At 39.9% G+C, this 16,520-nt stretch overlaps 2 protein-coding genes across 2 annotated transcripts in view; one reads left to right on the top strand and one right to left on the bottom strand.

The window, feature by feature from the left end:
• nmbr (neuromedin B receptor) overlaps positions 1-4,981 on the bottom strand; it is a 48,420-nt gene extending 43,439 nt beyond the window's left edge. Inside the window, exon 1 of the mRNA XM_022737875.1 lies at positions 4,554-4,981. Coding sequence (XP_022593596.1) covers positions 4,554-4,981 — 428 coding nt within the window. The remainder of the gene's footprint in view (positions 1-4,553) is intronic.
• Positions 4,982-10,941: 5,960 nt separating this feature from the next.
• Positions 10,942-14,108, top strand: LOC111236202 (gap junction epsilon-1 protein-like). Its single transcript, XM_022764873.1, has 4 exons — positions 10,942-10,980; positions 11,711-11,893; positions 13,142-13,339; positions 13,911-14,108. Exons 1-4 carry the CDS (start codon positions 10,942-10,944, stop codon positions 14,106-14,108), a joined length of 618 nt encoding a protein of 205 aa, XP_022620594.1.
• Positions 14,109-16,520: the final 2,412 nt, after the last annotated feature.

Consider the following 16,520-nt stretch of genomic DNA (forward strand, 5'->3'; position numbering starts at 1 on the left):
AGTGGATTATTCATATAGCACTATGAATTTTGAATGATCACTGTGTTAAGAACGACCCGTTCTCTCTCCTATTGTATTTTGTATGTATTTTGTGGTTAGTTGACAACTCTGCTGACTTAGCTGCAGTCTTTGCCACATTTATTACAATATTTATTGTGACAATGTCGTTTGCTGATTTGAACAAACCTCCCTCTATTCCTACGATAGAATTGAGTTTTTGATGTAGTGTATATGTTTTTTATTCAACACAACCATAATGACACAAATTAAAGTAAATTTCATTTCTACTATACTGTATGTGACCGCTAGTTCTGCCCTCAGTAAGAACACAAGGTAAGACCATATCATCAGTTAGATACAAGTTGTCCACTTTGTAATGCCCTGCAAAATATAAGTAAAAATACTCCCTCCATATCATATGGTGCTCATCACTAATATACCATCGTTTTAATTACTTTAAAGAGTAATATGTGCCAGATGAAAGCAGAAAAATCCTGAAAGTGACAACTTTGAAATTGGGTGCATGCTTTAAAGGGACACTGTATATTGCAATGTATATATATTATATATATATATATATATATATATATATAACATGTACAAAAAAAACACTGATTATGAATTTCTGTATAAGTGCAACATAACTGAAATCATACTGTAGTAATATTTTCTTATGACCAATTTCTCTTGGTAACCTAAGGAGCTTTGTCTTTGCAGGTGCAATCCTGAAATACTTTGGAGTTTTGAGGAAGATAATGAAAACATAAGACTGATCATACAGATCATGATCACAAAGTAGTGTAATCATGTTATACAGTTGAAATGGTCCTGAAGGGGTTGTAGTGTTACATGTGAAAAGCTCCCGACTACCTGCAACATTAGTATTATTCTGACTAGTTTTTTGTTTTTATTGTTTGCACATTAACACATGGATGCTGGTTCATTGTATTTTCATTCTAAGTAATAGCCTAATTTATTTTCTGTTCATCTGGGCAATGGCCCCAATGTACTTATTTTCTTATTGTTTTAGGTGGGAGGGGAGAGAATTTTTTTGTTGAGTTATGTTTCATGTTTAAGAACTTTGTTCTCAAAATTTAAAACAAACATTTTTGAAGAAAATGCTGCATCTGTTGCAGTTCTTGACATAGAGGAGCCTCGTTGTTTACCTTTTATTATCATTTTCTGTAGGTTTAAATTGCCTGGATCAACTTGAGATGTTAAATTTGAATTTGAGAGAGTTTTTCACAAATCTAGCCTTTTTTCCTCTTAAAGTGTAACAGATTGATGCATCTCCACGGATCATCTTAAAGGGTTTAGAACCCCCCCCCCCATCGTAGTTTGACAAAGAAGGGGCCCCCAAACAGCATCTTGCATAGGGCCCCCAAAAAGCTAGAAACAGCCCTGGGTATTAAACCCTGATGAGTGAGTTTAAATCAAACATACCTCTACACTTTCTGAACCAGCTTCTGGTTGGACAGACTGTGATGTTTTCAACACAGCACTGAATGTAAAATCCACCAACAGTGATCCCATTTAAAGACCTAGATATCATGAATGATAAACAGCCTTGCAAAATGTAATATCTCGATACAGTCCAGCCCGCATATCGTGATATACGATATCATCGCATAGAGGGTGCAACTGATGTACTGCATATCATTTTTAATAACTGTTTGACTTCACACGTTCTCTCTCTGGCATTCTATTAGATTCAATTTTTCAGTCTGAGTTTTCTATGTCATCATCCTGGCGTCATATATTTTGCCTCATCATATTCTTCCCACCTCTCAGCTCTCTGTCTCTCTCCCTCCTCTCTCTCTCCTACTGTACGAGCACACCAGCACACACACACACACATATCCACTGCATCATTCTCTGAGTCTCAGCACATACACACACACACACACACACACACACACACACGCAGAGAGAGAGAGAGAGAGAGACTGTGTATTAGGGGTTAAAATCCTGAATGACAGACAGGACTCAGAGCTGGACTCAGGTCCTTAAATACGTCAGAGAATAGAAATATTTAGTGAGCTGCTGTCAGAGCAACCAGGATTAGATTTCTATACATTTCTATATCAGCGGTTCCCAACCTTTCTCCAACTCATGGTCCCACTTGAAAATCTCAAAAATATTTCAACGATAATGGTCGAACATTCAGGACTGAGCTGAAAGATGTGGAAACTCAATTTTCTTTTTTGTTTGACGAGGGGAGAGATTCAGCATCTGTCTCTCCAGTCTCTTTAATTCTTCCTGTTGCTGACCAGTTATCCATTTTGATTCACCGGTTTTTGCCATGGATGTGATCTATCAAGCAATCAGACTGAGATAGCAAACATGTAAACGATGTGGTCCAGCCAGTGACAACGAAAAAGTTCCTATCACTGGTTTTTCACAGTGAAAGGTCTCAGGAAAAAGGAAATGGAGAAAAAAAAAAACAATCAAAGGAGGTTTTTAAAAATCATTTCTTTTTAAAAGATTTAAAAACATTATTGTACTGTTTTTCAAAAATGATTTCTTGGGCCATTTGCAATATGTTCACAGCCCACCAATGGGCCCCCGACCCACAGGTTGGGACCCACTAGTCTATACCATCCGAGCTAATTATAACATCAACCTAACACCAGGTCTTAACCCTTAAACAGAAGTGAGGACTGGGGAAAAAAACATCCCTTTACTTTTATTTCTAACAAACATCTTGATCTATGAGAAAAGTGACAACACCTTTCACTAACGTCCAGACTTTCAAAAATCATTCCTACTTTTTAAAAATGCCCAAGAATGATAGTCACACACTTTTTTATTATCAGACATTCTCCTCTGTTGTGTTCTATAGTATTATTCTTACACTAATCCTGCAAAGCTTTTTTCTCCTCGTGTCACTGTTTTCTTCAGTATTTCCTGTCTATCCTGCTGCTTTACTCTCTTATCATCGGCGTGCACCCCTGCTTCCTTTCAGACAGGGATGGACATTATCTAATACTAATCAATGCTGCTCCACAAATCAGCTTAAGCAGCTGTAATTATGCTGCATAGTAAGTACAAGGCTCCAGAGACTCTTTGTCTGCAGTTCCAAGTACATCATAAATTCATCAAACTGTCGTTTTAAAAACCGACTGGCAGCTCCGTGTTTAATCTAGAAATATCCAGATGAAGCTTCTTCACCTGAATTAATCACCAACTGTCCACAACTTCAGACCTGCTGGTGAAGAAGACCACGTCCCCCTACTGTTTTCCTTCTTTTAGAGCTTCTCATCAGCTCCTGTTACAGTGAATCCAGACACTTTGATCACAGTCAAAGCAGAGCCTCCTGCTGTGACCACTTCATGTCTATTTTAAATGAGAGGAAGCAAGGAAGGAAGGAAGGAAGGAAGGAAGGAAGGATACAACACAAATCATCCAGCAGATGCTGTTAAAGGAACATTAAGGACATTTAAAAGGCCGTAAAGCTCTTAAATCCAGTTCCTCTGGGAAATTTGTGTGAATTTTATAAAAAAATAATGACGGAAGAAATATTGACATCTAAAGTAAAAATAGCAACAGAACAGTGTAAAGGTACTGCACGACAAGAGAAGCCCCACATTCAAATGTGATTTGAGAAATAACACGTTCTGATCATCCGGAAGAAAAGAATAGGAAGAACAACCACACACAGAGCAACACACTGTATCACACTGTGACTTATAAATAATGTCATTAATATTGTTAAAAGCCATCAGCTACAGCTTCGAATCCAGGTGCTCTTAACAGAAGGTGACACCCGACAGAGGTGTGGCAGGCAGAGGATTATTCCCTATAACAATGCATCATATTTTATAGGATAGTTTCATGATATGGTTTCTGTGCAAAATATAATCTTAAAATATCAAATAAATATAGTGGCAAAGTGTAATGCAGTAAAATAAATGTTTTACTGCTGAAATTTCCAAAGAAAAAGAAGTACACAGTAGGAAATGCAGGTAAAGTACAAGTACCTTCAAAGTGTACTTAAATACAGTATAGGATACCACTGCAAAGTTACTGGGGACCTTTCATTGCTGTAGTGATGATGTAGATAAACTTTTTACTGTCCTGTAAAAAATACTCCAAGGCAACGTCCTGTATTTATAAGCTTCATTAGTAAAATGTAGTGAATGTAGCAACAGTACAAAGAACAGACATTAACAACACTATTAGATTGTCATTGCTGATGCAGTAATGTTATCAGCAATGGTTCTGGTTCAATCTATAATAATGCATCTATGAATATACCATCATTTATATAAACTAATATTTTGTTTTGTAAAATCTTGATAAAATAAATGTAATAGGCGACCGATGTTCCTTCTGTAAAGCGGCATGAATGAGCTCAGATTTCTTCTTAGTAAAAAATACTCACTTTCCACCATTTAAAAAAAAAAAGGATCATTAAAAACGTAGATCGTGTCGAAAAGTCACTTTTTGAGCATCGCACACACTCATCGTTTTAGAATAAGATGCATTCAATTTAATAGAAGACACTGAAGTTTCGACTCTGTCAGACTCTCACATTCGCATCACATCCTTACCTGTCCGCGCTGAGCGCCGTCAGCGTGAACACGGACACGCCGACCGAGGTGAGCTGGATGACCGGGATGAGTTTGCACGCCGCCTCGCCGAACACCCACTCCTCGGAGAAGTAGCGGAAGGCGTCCACCGGCACGCAGGTGACCAGCAGCAGCAGGTCTCCCGCCGCCAGGCTGGAGATGAAGATGTTGGGCACGCTCCGCATGGCGCTGTTGGTGATGAAGATCTTCACCAGGGTGATGTTGCCCAGCAGACCCACGGTGATGATCAGGATGTACACCGAGGTCATGACGCAGCGCACGGCGAAGTGGACCGTCTCCCCGCCGTCCGAGGAAGCCCACCAGCCGGGCTCCTCCGTGGAGTTGGGGCTCAGAGCCTCGGAGTCTCCGGGCAGATCCGGGGATAAGTTGGAGAGGAACTCGTCGTCCATCGCCGGTGTGGGCGCGGGAAAATCCACAGAGGAGCGCTCCGGCGGTGAGGGAGCCGGGGAGGAGACGCAGTGTCAGAGGGGGTTTTCACTCAGAGACACCCCGCCAAGAGAGAAAGAAACTTTTTCTAACAACTGGATCTGACTGAGGAGTGTGTTTATGTGACTGACTGACTGACTGACTGACTGACTGACTGATGAGAGGCGACTGATGCCAGTAAAGAGGAGGAGGCACATCTTTGACACTGGTTACAGTCTCTCTCTCTCTCTCTCTCTCTCTCTCTCTCTCTCTCTCTCTCTCTCTCTCTCTCTCTCCCTCTCCCTCTGTGTGTGTGTGTGTGTGTGTGTGTGTGTGTTAGAGAGAGAGAGAGAGAGGGTAGATAGATAGAAAAGGGAAAAAGATGATGAAGACAGTAAAAAATTGAAAGGATGGGAGAGATAAAGATGAAGTGATAGAAAAGGGGAGAGGAGAGAAGAGGGAGGAGTGCAACAGGGAGGATAAGAGGAAGAGACTGTGGATGAGAAGAAGTTTGTTTGACGGGGGGGGGGGCTGACCAAGACAGATGGATCACTGTGAACATAATGTGATAAAGAGAAGAGGAGGAGAGAGTGGCAGAGAGACATGACAGATGATGGAGAGAGAGAGAGAGAGAGAGAGAGAGAGGACTGGTGCTGGTGTAGAATAAATGAGGGCTGTCTAAAGTGTTTTCAGTTTTCATAATAAATTAATAGCGTGTGTGTGTGTGTGTGTGTGTGTGTGTGTCAGTGGAAGGCAGGGAGGGAGGGAGTCTGAGGGCTCGTCCATGTTCATGTCTGACATCAACCTAACACAGCTATGAGCCTGCCCCTATGTGTAACTTCACTGCATCACTGTCAACATGTAACACGTCTGTTATTAAGGTCTGTCAGAGGTGCACAGCCCTCTACAGGTGACTGGGGGAGCTGCAGGCGTAGCTGCACATCAGTATTTTGGGGTTATTTGTGTTTTTAATCCAACATCTTTTCATTTAAAGAGACAAAATATTCACTAAACGGTTAAAGTATCTGTGCTAAATAATGCCTGTTTGAGGAATAATGGGTCAAATGATTAAGTGATGATTGGTTAAATACTAACCTGTGATGATATTGAGAGTGGAGAAGTAACTGCAAACTAATTGAAGGATTTCTCACACACACACACATACACACACACACACACACACACACACACACACACACATTAAGGAGTCCACGAGAAGCGTGAATAGTAGGGTAAAAGAGATTAGGGGCCTTATCGTCTACTAACACCTGCATGCAAAAACCCAGCAGTTCATACCTTGTGTGGACTAATCAGCGTATCATTAAATGGTCCAGGTTTCCTCTGATCTGGTTTGTTTCCAACAATTACCAGGGATGTAGAGGGGGAAATAGAAGGAGGGAGAACAAACTAATACAAACAAAAATCTGTCCTGTGGTCAGAAATGTTGCAGGATGATCGAACCTTTCTCAGGCACTGTCGACAAACGAGCCCATAGGTCGTCTACTCAGCAGGTTATTATGGTATGATGATGGTATGATGACATATTTGCTCCAGTTGCTGCAGTGAATGTGGCGCAAAACGCATTCACACACCCATATGAAATAATGTGAAGTCATTGACAAAATTTGCACATCTGCAGATCAGAATGTAAATTCATGCGATGAGAGTTGCACATCTGTAAAATATGTTTCACACAAACTTTTATTCTTGGATATTTTTTATCGCACAAACACAAGTCAGTAACTACAACTGCTTGAATCTTCCGCTACGAGTCTCAAATGGTAAGTTCTGCACACTCTGACTTTTGCACCAAATGTGGAGCAAAAGGGATCTGTACCTGTGGCACCTCAAGCCACGCCCACCCGTTGGTTGGACATAATGAGGACTGAACTGCACTACATGTAGTTTTACATTTCACTATTGTTACTCTGATATTTATTATGTTATAATTGTTGTCATATTATTATGTCCTTCCGTGTCCAACCGTAGCAAAAATGTGAATGTATGAGTTTCTTAATTTGTGATTTGTAAAACAGGATGTGTGCACCTGCAATGAAGAATCTGAGAAGGTGTAACTGTTGTGTTGTGTTTGTGGGCGGGAAAAAAATCTACAAGTGTGCAACTCCTAGAGCATCTTTTTTCTGTGACCTCAAACTTACTGATACACATGTGTGACTATTTTATATAACTGAAAAATTCACTGTCACAGGTGATCAGTTGTTTTGCACCAAAAATACTTTCATAATTATCACCCATAGTTAGATTTTGTTGCTAGGCGACATCTAGTGGTCGTAGTAAGACAGGAGGAGAGACAAAGTCCACATCAGGAGGAGGTTTGGGGGGTGTTCACTTCCCATGTGAAAGTAGCAGGTTATGTTCTTTCTATTTTACGTGACCGTTTAATCTTGTTACTATTGTAACCATGACAAAGAGATCGTCTAATGTCGAGAAACTACTTATTTCAACCCAAATCATGATCTTTTCCTTAGTCTCACCAAGCCATGACCGTTATTATAGTAACCATGGCAACCAAGGTCTGATACCACCTGCTGCAGTATTATGCACTATTCCAGGAGACACTTGGGCCGTATCAGAGGGTTGAAATGGTTGTTCCGGTTGGAGGAAAACTTCTCGTGGTTTGACTCTGCACTTCTGAAAACAGCAGGCAGTTTAGTCCCTGATCATCGTCCTGTTAAATGAGGCGAATGTTCAGGAAACAAGTCACACACAAAAGCAGCTCTCAGAAAAGCCTTTTACTGACTAACACCTCATCTGAAGTGAAAGAGAAAACATACAGGTGAAAGCCTGGGAGTCTGTGATTCATTCACCAACCATGAGCTTTTTTAGCTCCACTCTCTCTCCTCACATTTTTCTAGTTTTGCCCCGGCACTGTGAGGCTTTACCATCTGGAGCCTGTCACTCTGATGCTTCAGCGAACACAAATGGACTTTAAAGTTCACTCTCACGGGCTGAGCGTGTCTCTGTCTGCAGATGGCAGCGTAAAGACCTGCCACCACATGAGCTGGAATATGAGCCGGAGGTCATTTCCGATCACTTAATTTAGAGGCGTACGTAATTCAAGAGTTATCAGAAATTGGCTTTTTGTGTGTTTATGGACTGATTCAGCCGGTTCAACCAACAGGCCTGGTTTTTCTGCTGTAGGTTTACTCTCTATCTTAAATCACCTGAGAGTCAAACAGGAAGTGGCAGCATGTTCCAGAGTTGATCATGCTTCTGTCAGACTGAAATGAGTGGGGATAACTGAAGGTGCTAAGAGGACACTTGATGCTCTTTGATGAAGCCTTTATGCTGAGTCACTTAGAGGAGGGTTTGGGTACTTGTGTGATTTCTCTAATATTCCTGGTTTAAATCGAAAACAGGCAAATATATTATGCGTGGGTCTCGAGCAAGGATCTGACTGGTCCTTAGAGAATGAAAGTAACAACATGTGAGATATTTCTTAACATCTCTGACGAAGAGAGACTAAATTATTAGGATGATCAATAAATTGTGACGCTGAGCAAGAGCTGTGTGCGGGATGTTCTTCTTTGCAAGACGATATTTTTTATTAAACATGAGACTCATTAGGAATACATTCATGTTACATTTGAAAGGAGTAAGTTAGTTTATTCATATCTCTGTGATCGCCTTTGGATTGCACCCAGAGGAGTCCAGGTTAAAATCTAAAAACATCTCCCAACTTTATTTACCACAGAACTGGACAGGATAGTGTAGCATACATGGATCGTCTCTTTGGTGGTTAGAAAATGTAAAATGGTTTTTCACACTGGTCGGTTTTCAAATGATTGATGTTATTATAAGATGAGAATTTTAGAAACTTTTGAAATTTCTTTTGAATTTTTAGAAACAGAAACTGTTTAATCTGAAATCTTGAAATATAGAACTTTCAGTAATAATAATTACAATGATTGTGTTTGTTTCCATTTTGTCAAACCCTGTGCATTATCATGTGTGCTTTTGTTCGGATGGTTGAATGTAGATGTAATTCCCTAACAAGCTTAATGATAGGTAGCTGCTGGGTATAATAGTTGCACATGACTATATAATGGCAAAACAAAAAATACTGCAAACATTAGTTTCCACAAAATCTAGGTGAAAACTTACTTTAACTTTTCTTATCTTAATTTTTCTTATCTTATCTTATCTTATCTTATCTCGTGACTGATGAAGGTTTCTATGTTTTTAGTCATCAGTAAATGAATGGAAGCGTCTGTGCGCTGTGTGTGCGCTATTGTTGCAGGTTGTGTGGTCTTAGTTATTTTTCTGTGAAAAAATCCCATAATCAGCTGACTTCAGATCAGATCAGTCAGTCATGATGTTTTTGTGACTTCATCGCGTCACAGTCAGAAATCAGTCGACTCCCGGAGACAAATAAAGTTGAAACTTAGCGTCTGAGCCAAGACGCACAGGTTCTGTCCTCTGGCTTCCTTACGAGCCAGAAGTTTGCGGTCAAAGTTGTATCAAGTTTGACATAGTTAGGACGAGTGACGCCGGAAGCTGCGGGAGTGGGCCTTCAGAATAAAACGAACACTAAGCGTTTTGAGGATTTCTATGCACAATTTTCTTAATGAAAAAAAATTACACACTTCTTCATGTGTTTCCGCTTCAGGTTTTTCAGCTTCTTTTCTATTTGTGGCTCATTAAAATGTTTTATATCAGTATAAACAGTTTTTATGATTTTATAAGTAGATGTTTCTATAGCCAATTGTATTTACCTATAGCCGACATCATACTTTGATGTTAAAAGGTATTTCATTTTTCTTTTCCAGTGGATACATATTAAACAGCTACAATGACCCTTTCCATTCATTTATTTTTGTTTTATTTGATTTCCATTCCTGGTGTTGAGTTTATACAGCAGCCCAGGCTACAAGCCTGTACATTTTGAGGCCATTCTTTCTCGGGCGCCTGTGTTTATTTTGAATAATGTGAGCGGAAGTGCACCGTGTTAATTCCCTCTGACTTGACTCTGCTGTCTGTCCCGCAAGGTCCCGCAACTGGCATGAGTTTAGGATCCCTGAGTGGAAAAAAGAGGGGGGAATGAACAACACGCCGCCAGGATTACGGTTGGTGTGTGGACTTCCATTTTATTTCACTTTGTCCAGTTTTGGCTTTTGGGATTTGAATTTTGATCGTTGGTTTCTTTCTGTGTTGGTGGCCGGTCGCTCGTGGCTCGCCAAGGGACTGTATTTGGGACAACAGCAGCTCCGTCAATGCTCTTCCAGAAGTATTTGCAGTGCAGGGTGTGTTGTCATCATTGTTTTTGACTCTTTATTTTGGTAATAGAGATTTAGTCATGTGTTCATATAAAACAAAAAATGAAAAACAAACTCCATAAGAACCAAAAAGTAATCTTTGTGTCAAAAAGTGTGAATATGATCATAACTGATTTATTTATCATATTTAAAGTAGAAATATGCATCAGAATTGTTCAGTTCTAACTCAGCTAAAATAGACATTTGTTGTGAATAAAGCTCAAAATCTTAAATGTAACTTTTAAAATGGAAGAAAAATCCATTAAGTTCAGTTGAGCTCCTATGATCCTTTACCTAACTAGGTGCATTGTATTTTTGTTGCATGTTTGCCATCTCTCTCTCTGCATTGTGTGCCACAGGAGGTTGTTTTTTTTGCTGACATAGTTCTATAGGGATTATAATGCAGGGACCACATGCCCTCCCAGGCCATTGTTGGCCCCTCAGTCTCGTTTGTCCTTTTTCTACTGAGTGAGTCAATTGATGGAGGGATAAAAGGCGAAAAAAAAAAAAAAAAAAATATGCATTGACACGGGCTTTCAGGACAGAGAGAGAGAGAGGGAGAGGGTTCAGTTGGAGATTTGGGAGCCCGACTGTTGGTGGCCTTTAACTGGTGCCAGCAGCAAACCGGGCCATGAGGGCCCAGAGCAGGGGAGATCAACAAGCAAACCATGTCTTTAAACTACATCAAAAACTTCTATGAAGGATGCGTAAGTAGATCACGATGTGACTGCGACTGTGGGGATTTTATTGTTGCTTCCATCTAGGCCTCTCTCGCTGACACTTTCTAGCTTACCGTTCAGGATTTGACAGTTACAGAGGAGCAACGCGGAACAATTATCCCTCTCGAGGCCCAAAATGAAAAGACATTGATCAGTTTACATTCTTCGCCTTTTTAATCCATCTCCTTTTACCTTTGTCTTCATGGGGCTGAGTGACATATTTGTAAGCCAAAAGGCTCTTTGCTTTGTGAAAGTGTCATTTAGGCCTTTTTTTCTGCTAAACATGACTCAGTGTTAGTGTCAGAACAGAGCAGGTAAAGAGGGGAGATGGGAAATGTTTCCTCTGAATGGGTTTTGTTTTACCCTTCAGAGCTCAGGGCCTCAGTGAGCCGCTTTTGCAGCTGCATTTATCTGGCTGACAGAAGCTATTTTCTCTTTGTCTCTGACTATGTGTGTGTGTGTGTGTGTGTGTGTGTGTGTGTGTGTGTGCGTGTGTGTCCTATGCACATTTGTGTGTCGCATGTCTGTGCCATGATAATGTGAATGCTTGTTTGCATGCATTATATGTGTGACTGTGTGTGTTTTAATGTGCACTGCATTGTGTAATTGTGCCTGTGTGTGTGCTGTTCACGCTCGCTTGTATGTGTCTCTGTGCATTTTTGTGTGTGTGTGTGTGTGTGTGTGTGTGTGTATGTGCGTGTGTGTGTGTGTGTTCCAGCTCAGGCCTCCTACGGTGATAGGCCAGTTCCACACCTTGTTCTTCGGCTCGGTGCGGATGTTCTTTCTGGGCGTTCTTGGCTTTGCCGTCTATGGGAATGAGGCGCTGCACTTCAGCTGCGACCCTGATCGCCGAGAGCTCAACCTGTACTGCTACAACCAGTTCAGACCCATAACACCTCAGGTATGACTTAACTTAACTTAACTTAACTTAACTTAACTTAATTTAACTTAACTGTAAGGTGCAACTACATTAATGTAGTCCACCGGTACAACCAGTATTCTAATATAACACAGCACTAAGGATAAGATAGAACTATCTTTCAGACGTATATCGGCCAATATTAACTAAGCCTGTGCTAGCCAACATGTAACATAAAAAATTGTAAATCAGAATTGACAAAGACATGTTCGAGATAAAACAGTGACTTCATTACATACTTTGTCCACCAGAGGACTCTGACAAGGGAATTTTACATCTGTAAAATGTCCCTAATAAAATTCTTAATAACAATCATAGACATACTTAACAAAAATGTTGTGTTTTTTTTTTTGTATAATAGGAAATTGTATTGATATTGTTTTGGTCTCAACAGCTGAGTATCTGCCTGGCTTTACGATCTGTAGCGTAGCTACAACAGCTCAGATCCTACCATTGGCTACTGCAGGTAGTGCTAAACTCAACTGGCTTTATACTGCTAGATCACAGCAGCTAAACAGAATTTTATAACTATAAAAGGTAGCTAACCTAAATTATGCAAGATTTTTGCTAAGTAAAATAAGATAATCTTAATGCTTTGAAAATCTTACCCATGAAACCATAGTTTTTCTAGGTGCTAGCTAGAATTGAACTAAACTCAGCTAAATCAAAAGGTACAACTAAATTACACAGGAATGAAGCCTGTTAGTACAACCTTTACAGTCTGCTAATTTTTCTTTCTCTAATTTGTCTCTAAATAGGGTAAGATATAAACTATGCTAAAATAAGACAAGCAAAACTATCTTTAGCCACTGCTATGTGCAGCAGCTCAGATGCTAACATTGTAAAACTAAACTAAATGGGTATAACAGGCTGTAATTTGGGAGCAATTAAACATTTCGGCAATCATTGAACTCAACTCAAATCATTGACCCTGCCAGCCTCAGTTACCAAAGATATAAATACCATATTTTATTTACCTGTTCCATCTCGATGGCCAATTTACACCAATGTGTCAAGTGATGAAAAATACATGTACAAACCCCTTTTTTTATTTTTGCACCATCTTCCCTCAACCTATTTTCCTTCCTTTCATCCTTCCAACCTCCTCTCAATGTTTTCTTCTTTCTTGCTTTGTGCCATCATCTATTTCATGATTCCTTCATTCTTTATCCTATTGTCTCTTTTCAGGCTTTTCTCACATTCTCCCTGCCTTATTTCTGCCCTCTCCAGGTCTTCTGGGCGTTACAACTGGTAACAGTGCTAGTTCCTGGGGCAGTGTTCCACCTCTACGCAGCCTGTAAGAACATTGATCAGGAGGAGATCCTCGAACGACCCATCTACACCGTCTTCTATATAATTTCTGTTCTCCTACGCATCATTCTGGAAGTCATCGCCTTCTGGCTACAAAGCCACCTCTTTGGCTTCCAGGTCTGTCACTTTTAATTGTTTTGTAACTTTATGAACTCAGTAGAGTGCTGATCCAGGTCATAGCTATGTATCCATCCATCCATTTTCAAGTTGCTTATCATGATAGGGTCGTTGGGGTGAAGGGGGATGCAGAGTAGGCTATCCCTTACATCCTTTTCAACAACAATCAGCTCCCCCGGACCGGCCAGGAGATGCCCCAGCTGCCCCATATCCAACTGGTGATACCCAGAACAGCTCACAAGAAAGATAATTCCTAGAACTTGATAGTGAGATGAGTTTGAAGCATTACTGTGCTGTTGAAAAATTCACTTACTGCAATATCAGCATGGATCAGGAGTCCTGAGTAACCTAGGCTTGTCTGGAATTGGTCCCAGTAAATGCTAGGTAGTTTGTGGGGTGTATCTGATAGGTACAGCCAGCAAGATTTATTGCTTAGTATGACCCATCATTGATTAATAACGTGTCATCAACATAAATCAGAGATAAATATAGTGATTGTACAATTAGTGCCTGGACGTTCAGACAGTTATGAAAGTATTACTGCCCCATTTGTCTCTTTTTTCCCCCCCAGGTCCACCCACTGTACATGTGTGATGCCAGTGCTTTGGAAAAGGCCTTTAATGTGACTAAGTGCATGGTGCCCGAACACTTTGAAAAAACCATCTTCCTCAGTGCCATGTACACTTTCACTGTTATCACCATACTTCTCTGTATTGCCGAGATATTTGAGATACTGTGCCGGCGGCTTGGTTATCTCAACAACCAATGACACATACATACAAGCAAACATGGACACAAAAAATGACTAAGGGCGAAAACATATGACACTTTTTCTGCCAGTTTTTATTAGGCTCTTTGTTAGCTACTGCTGGACTTTAAAACATGAAGCTAACGTGAGAGCGAAACCTCACCTGTGGTCCATCGTGAGTGAGTTGCACAAAGAAATTTGAGAATGTGCGATAATGTCAGAAGTCTGAAATATTCTCTAGGTGTTTTTTGCCCTTAACTATAGAGTGATCACCCCTAGTCGTATTTCAGGTATCAGTGGGTCTGTACTGGCTGTGTCCAAGAGTCTTGTATGGACGTGATGGCCACAGAATATGCACCTCTGACTCTGAACCGTTGGGGGATGGGATAGAAAGATTTCTGGTTTTCTTTTTTTCCACAAGATGACTGAAAGAGCAGCATCAGCTTCATGGTGCTACTAAAAACTGTGACCATGGTCAAATTAGAGCACAAGGGAAGCCAGGTTGTCTTGAACCTGGTGGTCTATAACAGCTTGAGGGTCCCTAAAACCCTGTTCTTGGAGTTGTACCCAGTTGTATCTCAGATGTGATACTCTTGCGGAAGAAATACCCTGTCCTTAAGGACATGGTGTGCACTAAATTCATCAAAGTTCATCAAACCAACTTGATGCATCTTCTCTGGACTTTGTTTACTTATGGAGCGCCAACATTGGACCTACACAGCTGTATTTCAGGAGATTCCTAAAATCACAGAAAGCTTTGATGAAAATTCATCAAGTCTTCATGTAATGTAATAACAGCCAACAATGCAAATAATAACTCGTCACATAATTCTGTATAAAAGTACAGATAAACATTATAGTTAGCTTGTCTTCCAGGTGCTGATCAAACATGACAAGCAAACTATGGGGCAGACTATGGATTATCACTTGTGTCAATCTGTGACTTCGTAACCTTACCCATGGGCGAGTGAATTGCAGGTGCCATTGCTCCTGACACTTCCATGTGTGACAGTTATCGCTTCCAATATGTGTCTGTTATTGCTTGCAGCCCGTTCTGACCTTTACTTCCATCAGCATGAGTGCCACAACTTTGTTGTGGACCTTTGATGGAGTTGTCTGCCTTTTCAAATATCGGTTTCAGCTTGGTGGGTCTTGAAACAACCTTCAACTTGACCTATAGGATTGAGAAAGGCTGTCTCAAACAGGCCTCCCATCTCATGTGCCAGAAAGACTTCAACTAATGGCTCAGTTTACTTGTATGAAATGTAAAGGTATCTTTGGACAACAATGTGTCTTGACAAAGATGCCATCACTGAAAATGCTTGAATTGTAGTGTTTTACTCTTTGAGGGTAAAGATCTCCAACAAGGATACTAAATTAATATAAAAATAGGTTTGATGTAATAATATAAAGAAAAGCAAGGAACAGAACACTTCCTGGCTTAAATTTTTAAACTTGAAAGAAATTTATAGCCTAGATCAATGACATTAAAATATTATTTAAATTTGGAATAAAACAGTGTTGGAATGAAAATATTGAAATTATTTAATAGTATTACAAGTTACATGTTTTTTGAGTATCTAAAAAAATCATCAATTGCCAACAAGAAGAAATACTTCAACAAATTGATGACTTCTTGGAAGCAGTTCTGGACAATGTCATTGTTTCACAAAATAGGTATTGAACCACCTAATATGTCCCAACATCCAAGTTGAGATGGATGAGGTCTCAGCTAGTGTTAAAAATATTACTGTGTAGTGTAGTTCTCAACAGACATGGACAAAATCAGCATAGAAATTTGAAGATGTTTTTAGAGTTTTCATATATTTCACATACACACATACATACATACACACTTACAGACAGACATACATACATACATACATACATACATATATATAAATATATACATATATAAATATATATATAATATATAATGTAATAACTATTATTTTTATGGCTGAAAAGTGGGCTGAAAACTAAATGCTCATTCAGATCAAATATATTTGAAAAGATGGTTGAGTCTTTGTCCATGTCTGATTCTCAACCATCTCTCCGCTACTGTGAAACTCATCAAGGGTGTCCTCTACCCCCCACTCTCTTTATATCACCTTTTCCTAGCTTACACAAAATACTTGATGTAATGTAATTTCGTTTTGGTGTCACTGTCGATGTATTTTGAAAATGATTACCTCTCATGTTTTGTAATGTTTTTTTTTTAATCAGACATCCATCCAACTTTTGTTATGAAGTTTTCAGCAATCTGTTTATCATCTCAGGTACAAAATTGCATTACCAGACAAAAGTGGATCAAACCCTCATTTCAGACCCTTTTAAACCTTTTTAAATAAGCTTTTCCAGCCCTGGGGGACCACTCCAATTGTTCCCAATCTGCAGTACCAAAGGCCTGGTTAGTCTGACAGGGTTTAAAAG

This window comes from Seriola dumerili, unplaced genomic scaffold, assembly GCF_002260705.1.
Source record: "Seriola dumerili isolate Sdu_G_001 unplaced genomic scaffold, Sdu_1.0 BDQW01000025.1, whole genome shotgun sequence".
NCBI classification, from domain to species: domain Eukaryota; kingdom Metazoa; phylum Chordata; class Actinopteri; order Carangiformes; family Carangidae; genus Seriola; species Seriola dumerili.

Excerpts from the sequence above, each read along its gene's own strand:
- LOC111236202 (XM_022764873.1), top strand. The coding sequence starts at position 10,942 with ATGTCTTTAAACTACATCAAAAACTTCTATGAAGGATGC. Across the intron at positions 10,981-11,710 it reads AAAACTTCTATGAAGGATGC|CTCAGGCCTCCTACGGTGAT; the intron begins GTAAGTAGATCA and ends TGTGTGTTCCAG. Across the intron at positions 13,340-13,910 it reads GCCACCTCTTTGGCTTCCAG|GTCCACCCACTGTACATGTG; the intron begins GTCTGTCACTTT and ends TTTCCCCCCCAG.